This window comes from Mus musculus, chromosome 13, assembly GCF_000001635.26.
Source record: "Mus musculus strain C57BL/6J chromosome 13, GRCm38.p6 C57BL/6J".
In the NCBI taxonomy this organism is placed as follows: Eukaryota; Metazoa; Chordata; class Mammalia; order Rodentia; family Muridae; genus Mus; species Mus musculus.
Genome location: NC_000079.6, coordinates 24137866 through 24153823, shown reverse-complemented (window position 1 = coordinate 24153823; position 15958 = coordinate 24137866). Strand labels below are relative to the sequence as shown.

General features: G+C 42.7%; 1 protein-coding gene across 22 annotated transcripts in view; it reads left to right on the top strand.

Moving 5' to 3' along the window:
* Positions 1-15958, top strand: part of Carmil1 (capping protein regulator and myosin 1 linker 1) — a 268322-nt gene that overhangs the window by 126979 nt on the left and 125385 nt on the right. For all 22 annotated transcript variants that reach the window (XR_001780810.2, XR_001780811.2, XR_001780807.2 and 19 more), the window contains 2 exons: positions 12093-12168; positions 14447-14535. Coding sequence is in view for 16 of the 22 variants with exons in the window: in XM_017315585.2 (XP_017171074.1) it covers positions 12093-12168; positions 14447-14535 (165 nt within the window). In the remaining 6 variants the exon portion in view is untranslated. The remainder of the gene's footprint in view (positions 1-12092; positions 12169-14446; positions 14536-15958) is intronic.

Genomic DNA, 15958 nt, shown 5'->3' with positions numbered 1-15958 from the left:
AGGAACTTGAAACAGCTGGTCATATTGCAGCCGCAGAGAAGAGCAGGATGAAATGAGTCCATTTCTGTTTAGCGCTCACTCAGCAGCTTTCTTGGCTATTACACAGCCCAACTCCAAAGCGTGAACTGGGGACACCTATGCACAGAGTGGGTCTTTACAGCCCATTAGCCAAATTAAGAGACTCTCTCCTGGGCACACCCACAGGCCAGCCTGAGCTAGGTGGTCATCACAGAGGCTCTTTTCCCAGGTGACTGTAGATTGTGGCAAATTGACAATTAAAACAAGCCACCGCACCTTGGCTAAAAGAAGGTAATAGGCAGAGGCCAACAGCAGAGGTTGTCCTCTGACCTCCACATAGACTGAGATGTGGCATGTAAGAGCTGTGAAGTGACTCTCACCTGTTAAATTTAGAGTAATTGCCAGCTCCTCCTTAGTCTGAGTAACAAAATCTTTTTTTTTTTTCTTTTAACATGCAATGAAAGAGATCTATTTTTGCTGACAACTTCCATTAAGTCATACCTTGTACAAAGACAATTATCTCTCTGGGAGCATGGAAAAGCATTTTGTGTATGCTTTCCTATTTATAACACAGAATATTGAAAGGGATCCGTGCAGGTGTCTAGCTATCCTAGGACAAGCAGGTTATATTTCTTCATCGAGAGCACTGGAAAACAAAAGTGACATTTAAGACCAAACAGTCAGTGTGACAGTGAGGGACGGGTGCCACTGAGAATGCCTTACCTTTTCAGCTCTCGCAAGTGCAAATGGCAATGCAGGACAAAGGAGATGTGTTTTTAGCATTGAGCAATGGTTTGAACATGTGAATAGGCCAAGTGAGTCTCCAGGACTCCAGTAATGAATGGACCGCACTTAGAAGGCATGTGGCTTGCAGAAGGAGAGATACTGTGGGATGCTTTCGCGCACAACACGTGGGGTGTTTTGGCGCTTCATTTCTGCATTGCATTCTTAATGACTGTGGTCTGTTAGGAGCTTATGCAGTTTGCTGCTGAGAGTTGCTGCTCATCCACTGAATGGATTGCTTACAAGTCCTCAAAGGGAAACTCAGGAAGCCATGTGATGCAGACGTTTACAATAGATAACAAAGTAGCTGGTACCAAGAACTGTTGGCAGAGCCACCAGTCCTTTCCTGTGAGTGGATTTACCCATTCCAGGGATGGGGAGTTTTCCGTTTGTCTGCAGACACTGATTCATTGGGTGGATGAAGATCCCTCCTTTTTTTTTTTTCCTCCGAGAATTAAGAGGACTCTTTTTGGCCAGGTGTCAGGGCACACACTATTTTCATCTCAAAGCTTGGAAAGCAGAGGCAGGTCTCTGTGAGTTCAAGGGCAGCCTGATCTACATAGAGACTTCAAGGACAGCCAGGGATACATAGTGAGATACTGTGTGAAAGAAATAAGATAAAATACCAGGTCTCTTTTCATTATGGACCATCTCATCCATGCTGGGTAATAACTACTTTAGACTCTGTGAGCCAGACAGTTGCCTTTGCAATTACAGAAGGATGGTTTTACTTAAGGATCTCTTGTCTCCATCAGCATGTGGAAGCCATACTCAATAAACCATCCTGCAAGTTCCCAGCCTTGTGCGTGTGCTCCCTCCTTGTGCTCCCTCCCCTTGTGCGTGTGCTCCCTCCTTGTGCTCCCTCCCCTTGTGCGTGTGCTCCCTCCCTGTGCTCCCTCCCCTTGTGAGGTGCTCCCTCCCTGTGCTCCCTCCCCTTGTGCGTGTGCTCCCTCCTGACCCCCATCGTCCCCCCGGTCCAGGGTCAGGTGGTTTCATTCATTCTCCCCCGTTCATGTTCATGTTCATATTCATTCATGTTCTCTGTTTCTCTCTCTTGCTCCATGCTCCACCTTTGCCTCTCCTTCTGACCCCCCCCCCCCTTCCTTTTCTTGCCTCTGGCACTTGTGTTCAGGACCTGGCTTCCTGCTGTGGATAAATAAGCCCAGGGGTGGGCTCCACAGTGGTCCTGCAGGACCCCTCCTGTCAGTCCTGGAGAGGATTGGTTATTAGGAAAATGCCTGCTCAGTTATTGTTTTTAGGGTCTCTAACATTCTATTGTAGTGTATTTAGTTAGTTTGAGAATGCTCTTATAGTTTGTTCTGGCTTAGTTAACACTGTGCCAGGAAGAGGCATAGATCGAAAAAGCCTCCCTCCACATTTCTCATGGGGTGTCTGCAAGGGCTTGGAGCGGACATGTTAAAAAAGTAATTACAGTGTAATTTGACATGGCAGGGAGGGGTGAGGACAGGGGCGGTGCTGCCAAGGAAGAGGAGGATATATAGCTTTGGATACATTGATTTCTCTGCTTCACCGAAGATTTTTAAAAGGAGCTCATCTCATTAATCCCTTAAAGGCTGGCTGGACATGCACTATTGAGTTGAAACCTGGCCCGGGAGAGGGCTTCCCGCTGATTCATGCTCTCCTGTTGTCATATTTCTCAGTCATGAAGGTGACATTCTTGAGCAGGGAGCTATCAGGAATAAGTTCTAGAGCAGTGTGTGTGTGTGTGTGTGTGTGTGTGTGTGTGTGTGTGTGTGTGTGTAAGTGGTTCTGAGGCCGTGGGGACAGTCTTTTCTACCCCATGGCTGACTTCTCATCCCTTTTCTCTTGTGCACCAGTAAGTGGTGCCTGAGGATTGGATCTGGATTTTGTCACCATCTCTAAATTTTCCTAAATTTTAAAAATAGTGATCTTGAGTATAGGTAAGGCAGACTCTGTGGGTTTTGCACCATGATGATATATTAGGAACACGGATTTGATGTTGTGTATGTGTGTATGTATTATTCTGAAGTTACTACTTTATTACTGTACCATATGCATGTGATTTATCAATAATCTCACACAAGGTACATTTACAATGCTTTTTTATGAATGATCAGAAGATATATACACACGTCATATGTGAGGTGGGCATGTGCCAGGGCGTACATATAGAATCCAGAAGATACTTCTGTGAATTTGGATCTTTTTCTTTCCATCTTCACATGGGATTCAGGAATCGGATTCAAGTTGTCAGGCTTGCATGCCAAACTTCTTTACCTGCTGAGCCGTTTCTCTGGTCCACTATCAGAAGACTTTCAAGGACGGCTTTGACACCTTCAGGATGTCTGAGGACTGTTTCTGATGACTTTAACCCTCAGAGTTTGGATGCTGTCAAATTAGTAATCTGAGAATATAGAGAATATACTTCTATAAATGAGGGAGCCAGGAAGGGAGTCACTCATTTATACTGGGTCCCCTACCCCTGACTCTGAAACAGAGTTTCATGTACCCCAGGCTAGTCTTGAACTCAGATACATAGCTGTGTATGACCTTGAAGGCTTGAGCCTTCTTCCCCCTCCTTACTGCTAGGTTATAGGCATGCGTCACTATTCCCAGTTATGTGGTAAAGCTGAACCCAGACCTTCCTGCACATCAGGCAAGTGATCTGACAGCTTAGCGACAAACCCGACAAACCCAGCTATTTTGAACTGTTTTTCTTGTGTGTGTGTGTGTGTGTTTACACATATGTGCATGCACATGCATGTGCACATGAAGGCCCAAAGTTTAATTTGGGCATCTTCTTTGACCATTCTAAGATTTCCTTTTTGAGGCAGGGTCTCTTAGTCAAATTCAGAACTGACCCATAAGACTAGTCTTACTACCCAGCTTTTTGGGGGAGAACTCTGCCTCCAACTTAAGAGGCTGAAATTGCAGGTGGGTCTCCACATCCACCCAGTATTTAGGTGGGTGCTAGGATGGTAAACTGGTGTTCTTTTCTGCAGATAAGAATCATGAGCATAAAGTCGATATCATGGGAAGTAGTTTAAATTATTCCCAGGAAAGCTAGCCAACGACTATGTCAGTAAAGTAGTCCCACCGTGGCAGGGTTTTCCACCACCTTTCCATGTGTCTCCACTATGTGCATGCCTAGAACATAAAGAGTAGCAGGACTTAGTGTTTTTACCTTGTTGTTCTGTGTTTGAAATCATCCCTTCTTGAGCATCCTGGAACTTGCTAGACATCTTTCAAATCTGTCAATTATTTTTATTCTTTAACACTTTCTTGGTATCTTTCACATACCTGAAAATAATAATAGGAAAAAAATGTCCCTGAGGTCACACAGCCCAGAGAGATGGCAGAAGTAATGTTTCATAGGCTGCCTACAGCTAGAGAGTAAAGACCTTGACAGAGCTAGATTTGGACCTCTTACCAACTTTATATCAACTTTAAAGCATTGCCCTCAAATATTAGTATTTAATTCAGTCTTTGTCTTCTTAAGACAACATCTTGCTGTGTAGCACAGGCTAACCCCCCAAAACTGTGATTCTCCAGTCTTGTGAGTGCTGGCCTTCTAGGTGTGCACTAACCTGTCAGACACATAGTTTCTTTCTTTCTTTCTTTCTTTTTTTTAGTTCACAAAAACAAACAAACAAACAAACAAACAAACATACAAACCTTCTTCAAGAGATAGTGGTGAGACTATGATGCCAGGATTGCTGTCAAACTCCTAGGCTCAGGCAGTCCCCCTACCTCAGGCTATTGAGAAGGCTACCCTCACACTGAGCATTTTAGTTTATTTTTATTATTCAAAGTAAAAAGAGTAAACATTTGTTACTTGACTAATAACTTCAGAATAAGGTGTAGTGGGCTAAGAATGTAGTTCAGTTAGCATGCTCAAAGCCCAGGTTCCAGTCTCAGCGCTACATAAAATAGGGCAAATAATCTGAGCACTTGGGAGCTGAGGCAGGTGGATTGGAAATTAGCCCATAGCAAGTGTGAGGTCTGCTTGGATTTTATGAGACCCTGTCTCAAACAAAAGAAAACAAACAAACAAACCTGAGCCCAAACCAGAGAATATCTTACTGTTGGCTGGAAAATGAGAAGAAAAATCATTGACTAAATGCAATGAAGGAGGCTTAGTTTCTTTTATTTGAAAGTGTGCAGAAATACTGTCCTGAATGCTCTGTGGAGGAGGCTGAGGGTTGAAAATGCAGGAAGGAAATTAGTTGCTGGTGGATTGATGGCCGTCATTAACACAATGGACTTGTGAGTCATACCATCTAGGGTTGAACAGTAGCTGTCTGGACTTTGTGTGAGAGCATAGACCAACTCACTTCCTGTGTACTGGGTACCTTCATCTGTCTATGTACTTTATACAAAGATATGTTCAAACAACCAAACATGGTGGCACACTCCTATAATCCCAGCACTTAGGAGTGGAGGCAGAAGGATGGCTGTAGCTCATGAGCAGTTGAGCTATATAAGACTTGTGTGGAAACAACAAACAGAACTTCAAGTCCATTTCAAGTTAGGTTTGTGCAGACCTTTTCCTGAACAGGGCTCCTTCTCCTCAGTGCTAGGATTACAGCCAATTGGCACTGGTGTGTTTTTGAAGATACTGAGGATTCAAATTCAGGTCCTCTCATGCTTGTATGGCAGGCTCCTTACTGGGTGAGCCATCTCCCATATTTTGTTGTTAGTTGTTTTGTTGTTGTTGTTGCTAATTTTTAAAAAGTTATTTAAATTTGTATCTGTGTGTATTATGCATGAGCTTGTGTCTGTGTGCTTCTGTGTGTGCACACGCATGTGTGGAGGTAAGAGGCTGATGTTGGTTGTCTTCCTCTTTGTTTACCTCCTTGTTATTTTGAGACAAGGTCTCTCACTGAACCTAGAACATAGCAATTAGCTGAGTGGGCTAAAGACTATCATGGTATAAGAGATGATATTGTGGCAGGAGCAGGAGGCAGCTGGTCACATCTCGTCTGTAGACAGGAAGCAGAGAGATGGGTGAATGCTGATGTTTAGTCCACTTGTCCTTTTTAGTTTAGAATGGGATTCCAGCCCGCTAAATCATCTTCTCTCCTCAGTTAAACCCTCTGACTTTTCCACGTTTGTTTCCATGATGGTTTTGAATTGAGTCAAGCTGACAATGAAGACAAAGCTGCAACCCTGGCCTTTGGAGAACCTTCTGCTTATGTAACAGAGCTATGGCGTGGTGTAGTGAAAATATGAGGAAGGCTTAGTTGTGATAGTCAGAGATGCACTAGAGAAACCTGAATAGCTCTACATGAGAGAGCATCCAGTGGAGTGCTGTCTGAGGTCTGCTTCTATGTGCATCTCTTAAATCCTGACAGCCCTTCAGGATGAGCGCTAGGAAATGAAGATAGTCTACCTGTGTAGTTTCTGTTGACATGGGGACTCCCAGCGTCTCCTCCTCGATGACACTATGATGCTGCATGGGAATCAGGACTGAGACCCCATCCTCCATCTCATTCTTTGCCTAGCTGTCTTGTTGGTTTGAGGTGTAGGAGCGCCATCCCAAGCATCTCAGACTTTACAAGTGACACGGGAGTTTTCCTAGGTACCTTCTGGGCATCCTTTTATCCAGATCTGAGGCTCCCTACTCCGCATATTTCAGCCAGGTGGAAAATTGTTACATATGGAAGATGAGGGTTTCCCCAGGGTGGCATGTGCAGCTGTAGTCTATTCACTTTTGTTTCTGTTTTGCTTTCTAATTAGGACATTGCATAGTCTATTCATTCTGCTCTTGGCCAGGCATTCTACTTAGCTTATTGTCTGTTAGTGAACAACGCTGTTAAGGCCGTTCTTGTATCTGTTTCCTTAGAGAACAATGGGCAGATATGTACCAGGATTCAAGTCATTTAAATTCAGCCGTTATGCCCACCACTTAACTCCAGAAAGAGGCCACTGCTTTTCTCTGGACTGTATGTGCCAATTTCCAGTCACAGCTCCCTCCTCTCAACTGCTCCATCTAATTGTAAGGATTTTCCCAGTCCTTCTTTTGTTTTGATGATTGAAGTATGCTGCTAATTTGCCTTTCTGTTGCTATGAGCAAATACTACAACCAAAAATGATATAGGAGGAAGCTTGGCCAAAGCAGGAACTCAAGGCAGAAACCTTGAGGAAACACTGCTTACCGCTGCCTGGCTCCCAGATTCGTGTTCAGCTACCTTTCTTATACAGTCCAGAGTCACGTGCCTAGGGCTGGTATCGCCTACAGTGGACTGGGTGCTTCCACATCAGTCACCAATCTAGAAGATATTCTATAGACATGGCCATAGGCCAATCTGAGGGCGGCAGCTGTTCAACTCAGATTTCTTCCTTCTGGTGCATTAAGTTGACAGCCAAGATTGGCCACCACAATGCATAATTTGACTGAGGTAATTCTATAAATCAACCTGGGAAGAATATTTTCTTTTGTCTTTTGTCCTAGCCTCAGAACACTCTTCACACCAAAGGCTTTTCCTATCCCTCTGATGCTTTTTGCTTGTGTTGCACAGATACTCCTTCCCCGCCACAGACACACACACACACACACACACACACACACACACACACGCACACACAGACACACACACACACACACACACACACTCCCCCAGCTTCCCCAGGTACATCCTCACAGCCGTGCACATATTAGCGTTTATAGAAAAGCTGTTTGTGGCTACCTTTCCTCCAGTAAAGTTTCTTTATACAGTTATCACTTAGACAGCATGGGTTGTGGTTATATACTTCTGTGTGGTAAACCTCCAAACTTAATGTTCCACAACACATAACCTATAACCCATAGTGATGCCTTCTTCATTCACATCTCTGGTATTTGGTGTCAGCTAGCTGGTTGCTGGGAGACCTAAATATGGCCCTTCCCTGTGGTTCTGGCTTCCTCATAAAGTGCCTGAGCTCCATGGATGAACCAGAGCCAGGCAAAAACTGAACATAGTCTATTCTAACTTAGCCCCCAAGTCATGTGCCATCACTGAAGAACACCCATGCCTTTTCTACTTTTTGGTGATTACTAAGACCACCTAAGTTTTGTGCAAGTATAAGTTTTTACTTCTGTTAGACAAATACCCAGGAGTGAGATGAACAGGTCACATGACTCACACACAGAGTCAAACTGTCTTCTGCACCAAATATGCTATTTGTCTTTTCTTGGCTGTCTTTGAGATATCCAGCTATGCTGTATCATGATCCACATTTGGTGCTTTTGGGGTGTTATCTGAAATCTTGCCATCGAAAACACACCTATATATGAATTGTATTCCTCTAATGGCTAGTCATTTGAGCCTTCTTATGTGCTTCTTTGATATATATATTAAAGTTGATGAAATGTCTCTTTATATATTATAGATCTTATGCCCAGTTTTAAAAATTTGGGTGTTTGCTTCTGTGGGTATTGACGGTGGTGTGTGTGTGGTATGTATGTTTGCAGGTGTGATTGCCCATGTGGACAGATCAGGTGGATTCTAGACATGTTCCTCAATTGCTTCGATTCACTTATTTTTTATTTTATGAATATTTAGTATATATTACATATTATTATATATATTTATTTTATGTGTATAAGTGATCTCTCTGCATATAAAGTATGCATGGTTGTATCCCATTATAGATGATTGTGAGCCACCATGTGGTTGCTGGGAATTGAACTCAGGACCTCTGGAAAGAGCAGCCAGTGCTCTTAACCAATGAGCCATCCTTCTAGCTCCACTTGACCTTTTTTTTTTTTGAGATAGGATTTGTCTCAGTGAGCCATCAGTAGCCTCTGGAAACTGTATAGCTGAACACTTGTAACACTTCGTTACAGGCATGTGCCACCTTGCCTGGCTTTTATGTAGTTGCTGGGGTTTGAACTCAGCATGCTCTTTACCCACTGAGCCGTCTCCCCCTGCCCCTGAGACTGCTTCTTCTTGCTCACTTTTCAGAGTTGTGTGCACTGGGGATCTAACATCCATTGTTGAAAATGTCCTTTACAATTTCCTCTCAGGATGTGGCTTACATTTTCCTCCACTTAACACCAGTTCTTGCAGAGTGAAAGCTTTTGATCCTGAGAAAGTCCAGTTGAGTGCTCTCATTGATGAATCATGCTTTTGCCATCAGATCTCGAATGCTCAGGCTGAGTTACTCTATTCTGTTTCCCGTCCCATCTGCCTGCAATGTGAATTTCTCTGAATTCCCAGGACTGCATACCCTCCCTTCAGAAGCCTCCTTGGCTAGCCTGTCTTGATTTGTGATTTTTTTTTTTCTAACACAAACCTATAGTGTCACATTCTCCGTTGTTCCATGTGGCTTCTCTACTGCATCATAGTTGATTTCTTCCCCTTGGTTGCCTGCTGGGCTGTACCAAGTTGTGATTGTCACAGGACAGGAATTGGGTGCTATGTTCATTGTTACATTAAACCCTGTGATTCATGTATGGTGGCTGGCACTTACTGAATATGAATGGAGGGAATTGCTGGGCATAGCAGCCTCTTATGCCTGTGCACATCTGACCCTGATTATTTTAAGTATTCTGTTCCTTTCTTCCTGCCTTGTCGGCCCCTTCCCATCCTTGGAGCCCTGTGAACCTGTGCCCATCTGTTCCAGGTGGAATTACTTGGTTCCTGTGTTCTAAGGGCACGTTAACATTCCCAGGATTTGGCCTGGCTCCCAGCTATCTGTTGTGTTCACTGTAGTGTGGGGAGGAGCATGGAGGCCAATCACTTCCCTCAGCACATAGTGTTCTGACCCAGTATTTGGTAAGGGCTAGAGCAGTGCTTACTATTTCAAGTAAGATACAGGACTGTCTCTTCCTAATTTTTTTTTTTAGTTGTTTGTTTTATTGACATAGGCCTAGAAGTTGGCATCAAACTAACTTTTCTAGTCAAGGATGACCTTGAACTACCTCCTGCTTCTGCTTCCCAACCAGTGTGATTGCAGGTTTGAGTCACCATGCCTGGATTTTAATTGTAACTTAAAAAATAACCTTAACTCTAGGCAAGTTAATAAACAGAAAACCTGGCAGATGGGACCTATAGCTGAGCCCACTCATTTCTTTGCATTGTTTATCTGGGATGCCTGCAAGCATGCATCTCATCTTCTTACTTGTGGCTGATAAGCTCACACATGATACTTAAAAGCAGGCAAAGCCTGCAGTTTTGTGGGCAAAAACTCTTAGGGACAAAAGTCAGAATGTAGCAGTGACATTTGCTTTGTTTATTTATTTGTCTGTTTATCTACATATCTATCTATCTGTTATCTAAGTCAAGTTATTAAATCATCCTAGGTGTTGGTTTATAGAAGACTGGGTATAGAAAAGAGGGATTATTTCCACGATGCAATTTTATTTAGTCACAGAGAAAAATTAAATCATATCATATGTAGGAAATATGATGGAATTGTATAGTTCACCATATTGCATGAAATAAGTCAGATTCAGGAAGACAAGTATCATGTATTCCTCCACCCACCCCATGGAACTTGAGGTTAGGGTAAGAACAGCATTAAAGTGGAAGTAGCTTTACCTGGGAAGAGGAAGCTGATCATCAGGAGGGTGAGGTGGATAGAAGAAGTAGTGGGAAGGTTAGGTGAATATGGTAATCAAAATATATTTTATGCATATACAATATGTCATAGTGAGATATACTGTTCATATGACTAGTATGTTTCCTTGAAAGGGTGGGAATCATTCTAATAGAGAAAGAGTCTCATTCTCTCTCTGTTCACGTTCATCTCATGGCTCTGGATGACAATCCCTGTGCCTATCAAACATAAGCAACCCCTCCTGGTGTGTTTCCAGGTTCAGCTGAGGTGCTTTATGCATAGCACCTGAGATCAGTTGGGTTTCTCAGCTCTTTCTACCTTCAGCTTGTCTTTGCTGTTTCAGAAAAAAAAAAACTACAGTGTCTGCCTCTTAGCATGCCCAAAACTAAAATTGGAGCTTAGGTTTCAAAGATTTATCGACTGAGGCTGTAGAAGTCGAATGCTAAAGCAGTGAGCCTGAGAGAGGCAAGTGCTAAATGGAGAGGCATGCACTATGTCAGGGTTGGGGGTAGCAGGCATCAGGAAGACATAGGAGAGGAGATGGGTGGTGAAGGCAGCAAAGGCCATGGGAACTTTCAGGACACTGCTCAGCAGTGAAGGGTAATTCTGCTTGTGTAGTCCCATGCTATGGTAGATGATTCAGGAACGGTCAGCTTTTTGTTCCGAGGAGGAGAGAGGAATAAATGCATGGCAAGGGCCAATGGCTGGAAAAATGGTGTAAAGGCGGGGAATTCACATACAAAACCTTACCCCATAACTTACGAGCCCCTGTGAAGCATCAGAGATAATTACACCTGCTCTAGCTCATGGATGTGATCACTGCTAGGAAGTACAAAAAGTACCAAATGGTTGCAGGATGCTTGCTGAGCACTGAAAGTCTATTTGATGGTGCTTACTGTCAGTGTATAAAGCATTATCTTTGCTTAGGGAACAACTTCTCAGAGACTGTATGAAATTATTGATGCTTATGCATCTATGAAGAGGTCTATAAAGAACCAGGCTCATCAGTGTAATGATAGACGTGATTTCTTTCTGAATGAAGACATTCTCCAGATAAATGCTACCATTAGCTTCTTTTCCCTAGAAAGTAGGAATTGCAAGTGCTGGTGGTAATTTGCTTTAATTTTGTAGAATTCTACTTGTATTCTGCTCTGTGAAAATCTGCTGCAAAGAATTGAATTGTTTACTATTAAAATAGTTTGGAGGGATAAGAACCATAATAACTCAGAGGGTAAAAGTGCTTACTGCATAAACCTGGCAACCAAGTTCAGTCCTTGTGATAAGGACTCCCCTTGTAAGCAGATATGGTGGCGCTCATCTATAATCTCAGCACTTCACAGTGAGTGGGAGGCAAATTCACAGAGATAAGAGAATAGCCTGGGAGCTCTCAGGCCAACGGGTCTGGAGAACACAACAGAGAAACAGGAGAAACTTCATCTCAACAAGGGGAAACCCAAGAGTCCACTCTTGAGAGTTATCCTGTTATCTACACACATAAATTGAGGCACGCATGTCCATGCACATACACATAAGATGAATAAAAATATAATGCCTCCGTTTTCTTTGTTTTGGTCTTTAAGACAGGATCTCCTATATCCTAGGCTGACTTGAGTCTATCTTTCTACCAAGGCTGATCTTGAACTCCTGGTCTTCCAGCTGCCATCTTCCAAAAGTGCTAAGATTCCACCATACCAACCTAAAAATGCAGTGACGCTGTAGCTCTTTTCCAGGACTGTGCTCATGTCTCTCATTAATGTTGGTTCTAGAGACCTGATCCCCATCATTGCTGCCCTGGAGTATAACCAGTGGTTCACCAAACTGTCCTCTAAGGATCTCAAACTGGTAAGTAACCGATGATGCAGCCAGCTTTGCCCAGCCTTGCTGAACGGCAGAAACCTGATCATTGTCAGAAAGACTTTCTTTTGTTATCGTGGTATTTATTTCTTGAGGAAATCTCATTCCTAAGAATGATAAGCATAGCACTGTGTGAAGTTTGTAAACTTCAGAGAGATTCACCCTTTTGTTTTCAGTGCCTTAGGTAGTTTTAGATCAGAGACACACATGTAGTATTGTCTTCTGGACACACGTATTCAGTTGGCAAAACTATTATAGTCACATTTGCACAGCTGCAAACAGCTGGTTTTGTAGTCTAGCCTTCCATTTCATCACCACCAGATTTCCCATGAGAATTTCAGGAAATACCAACAGGTAGAGTTGGTCTGATTGAATTATAAAAGTTACTGTTATTTCTGTAGATGGTCTGGTTTTGGATAGAGAGGGGAATTATATAGAGCCAAATAAAATCAAGGTAAAATCTCTTGGTTTTCCTATTAAATAGAACAGCTAAATATTTGGTCTGTTCTGGTAGTTCAAATTGTTGGGAACTTGACAAATTCAAAGCTGCCATATGGAATGATACTTATCCACTAGCTAGTAGTTCTCAGATACTCCATTTAGGATGAGATACAATTTAGATATTGTTTATAGAGTCATGGAATCTGGGGGTAAATTTTTCATAATAAAGACATTGGATTGAGAAAGAGCTTTGCCAAATGGAGGCTACTCAGGTGTGTGAATTGGCCCAGGATGACTTAAGGCATCATGGGTGCAAAAATGGGCTGAACTTGTTTGGCAGCCTTTAGGAGCCATTATGGCATAGGAAAAACTCAGAAACCTGAGTTTCTTACCGTGACTGTGGGAGTGGAGACGAGTTATCTAACCTTCCTGGATCCCATCTTCTTGTATACCTGTTATCGTGAGATAGTTGTAGCCATGGTTATCTGTGTCCTGTGCTTAGCATAGTGATTGGATATTGTAGCTCCTTGCTAAAATAGCTGCATGGTAAACATTTGCTTCATAAATATAGAATAAAATCACTGGATAAATGGATGAGAGAACCCAACCATGAAACTGATCAGTCCTTATTGAGTACCAGATCACAGTGAGGAGGAAAAGGAGGAGAAAAAGGAGGAGGAGGAGGAGGAGGAGGAGGAAAAGGAGGAAGAGGAAAAGGAGGAAGAAGAGGAGAAGGAAGACGAGGAGGAGGAGGAGGAGAAGTTATTGTTGTTTTATCAGTCTCTGACTATCCATATGCATAGACCCATACATTCATACATTTATTGTAACATGAGTTACAATAAACTTTAAAAGAATACTATTAACATAGAGACATTTACTTAGTTCTTTGCCATTTCTCCTTTGATCTACTTTAATAAGTCCATAGCGTGATGGGGCTGGTCCCTGATGAAGTGCAAAACATTCCTTCCCTTACTGTTCTTATTATGATAGAGAACGATATAAAGCTATTGGTTTGGTAATGATATATGCATATAGAATGTAGCTCAGTGCCTGGTGCACAGTGAAAACTGTAACTAGACCCTCAGTGTTATCACTGTCATGAAGCCTTAGGTCTCCATCTGGGACTTCCATCACTGCCTTGGGAAGGCCTTTTGCTTTTCTGAAGAAAGGGTGAGAGGGACTTATGCAGACCTGCAGCACTGCCAAAGCACTGCTTTTGTTACTGTGCCATATACTTTATCTCAGACTCAGACTGCCTATTATAATACCATAGACAGGATAACTTATACAACAGAAGATTGTTTCCCATAGTTACAGATGCCAGGAAGTCCACAGTTTAGGCCTGTTCAATATGTGATGATATCCACTTTCCCGTGTGTGAATGGCTCTGTTAGAAGTGACTTTATGTGGTAGAAGGGTCAAAATAGCTCTCTGGGACTGTTTTTATCAGAGCACTGACCCTATTCGTGAGTGTTTGCACCCCTAAGATATTGTCTCCTTTCAAACATACCTGCTGATACCATCACATTGTTGGATGTGCTTCAATGTGATGAGGGCATGGGGTTTGGCACCAGCTCAGACCACAGCATTCTGGTCTTTTCCCTGAAGCATGGTACACTCAGAGACTGTATTTGTGCAGCCATGTTCCAAGGTCTTCATGGAGCTACATAGTGGGGATGTCTTCTACTAGTTCTTGAGTGAATGTGTGCATGGCTGAGTGTTTTCATCTCCTCAGGTCTCTGTGTTATGTAGATTTAGAACACTCAAGTGACATGTACTTTACAAGACTTACAGACTGGTCAACAAGTGTTTTCTGTTACAGTCCACGGATGTTTGTGAACAGATTTTGAGAGTGGTGAGTAGGTCCAATCGACTGGAAGAGTTGGTGTTGGAAAATGCTGGACTCAGAATGTGAGTATTTTCTCGAGTATGTGAATGTGTCGCTTTAAAATGTTATGCCATTTGCTTTCTTAATTAGCACATGATCTTTTAAAAAGTTGAGTGCACATGTGACAGTGTTTTTCCTTCTGAAAAAAAAAAGGAATAAAATAAACAAAACCCTTTTAATCTTAATTATTTTAACAAAATACACAACTGAAGCAAGTTAGGGGAGGAAGGGTTAGTTCAGACTTAGCATAGATGCAGGTGTAGTGGATCATGGATTCTGGCATGGAAGGCATGGCATAGATGCAGGTGTAGTGGATCATGGATTCTGGCATGGAAGACATGGTGCTATTGGGCACATGTGGCTGGTTATGTACTTTCAGGGGTCAGGAAGCAGGACAAAGACCAAGCCATAACCCTGCGTCCTCAAATCTATAGCTCTGTGTTGGCTGTCTAAGCTTCAATTACCAAGTGTTCTTCAACCTCCCTAAACAACACTACCAGCTAGGTGTGGGGGCATACGTTAAGATCCATGAGCCCATGAGGTAAATTTCACACTCAAATCACAACACAAATCAACCAAGCAGTCCATGCTATTGCCACTATTGTCTTAGGGTTTTACTGCTGCGAACAGACACCATGACTAAGGCAACTTTTATCCAGACAACATTTAATTGGGGCTGGCTTACAGGTTGAGAGGTTCACTCCATTATTATCAAAACAGGAACATGGCAACATCCAGGCAGTCATGGTGCAGGAGGATCTGAGAGTTCTAAACCTTCATATGAAGCCTACTAGCAGAATACTGACTTCTAAGCAGCTAGGGCAAGGGTCTTAAAGCCCACACCCACAGTGACACACCTACTCCTACAGGACCACACCTTCTAATAATACCACTCCCTGGGCCAAGCAAATACAAACCATTACACCAGGAAAGCCAAGAATTTGATAGCATATTCTGCTCCTGTGTTGCGGGACATTCTGAGGGAGGGCCCATAGTGTAGTGGTTAAGTGTATGGATTGAAGTAAAATGTCTCATGCTTCAAGCAAGGAGTTTAGAAGTTCTCCATCTCTGGGTCTTTATCTTTAAAATGGGGATAGTAGCTGAGGATGCAAGATTAGGCGAATTGATGAGTGTGTAGTACTTCAAAAAGTACCTTTCTCTGAAGATGCCCGTGCAGTCCACTATCGTAGTTGGGAGTTTTGTACATCAGTCAGTTTTAGTCATTCCTCCCAGTCTCCACCAATGGTTTAATGCCACCTCTGAGTTTTATTCTGAATAGCGTGAGTTAGAATCTGTTAGAAGAAAGGCTTTATTGTTGTTAATGAGCAAGGCAGGTATTGTGTGTAATCCCAGCACTCAGTGTGCTATTTCAGGTTACAATACAACTAAAACAGTGATTTTTTTTCTTTCTTTTTCTGTAAAATAGAGTGCTAGCAATAGTACTCT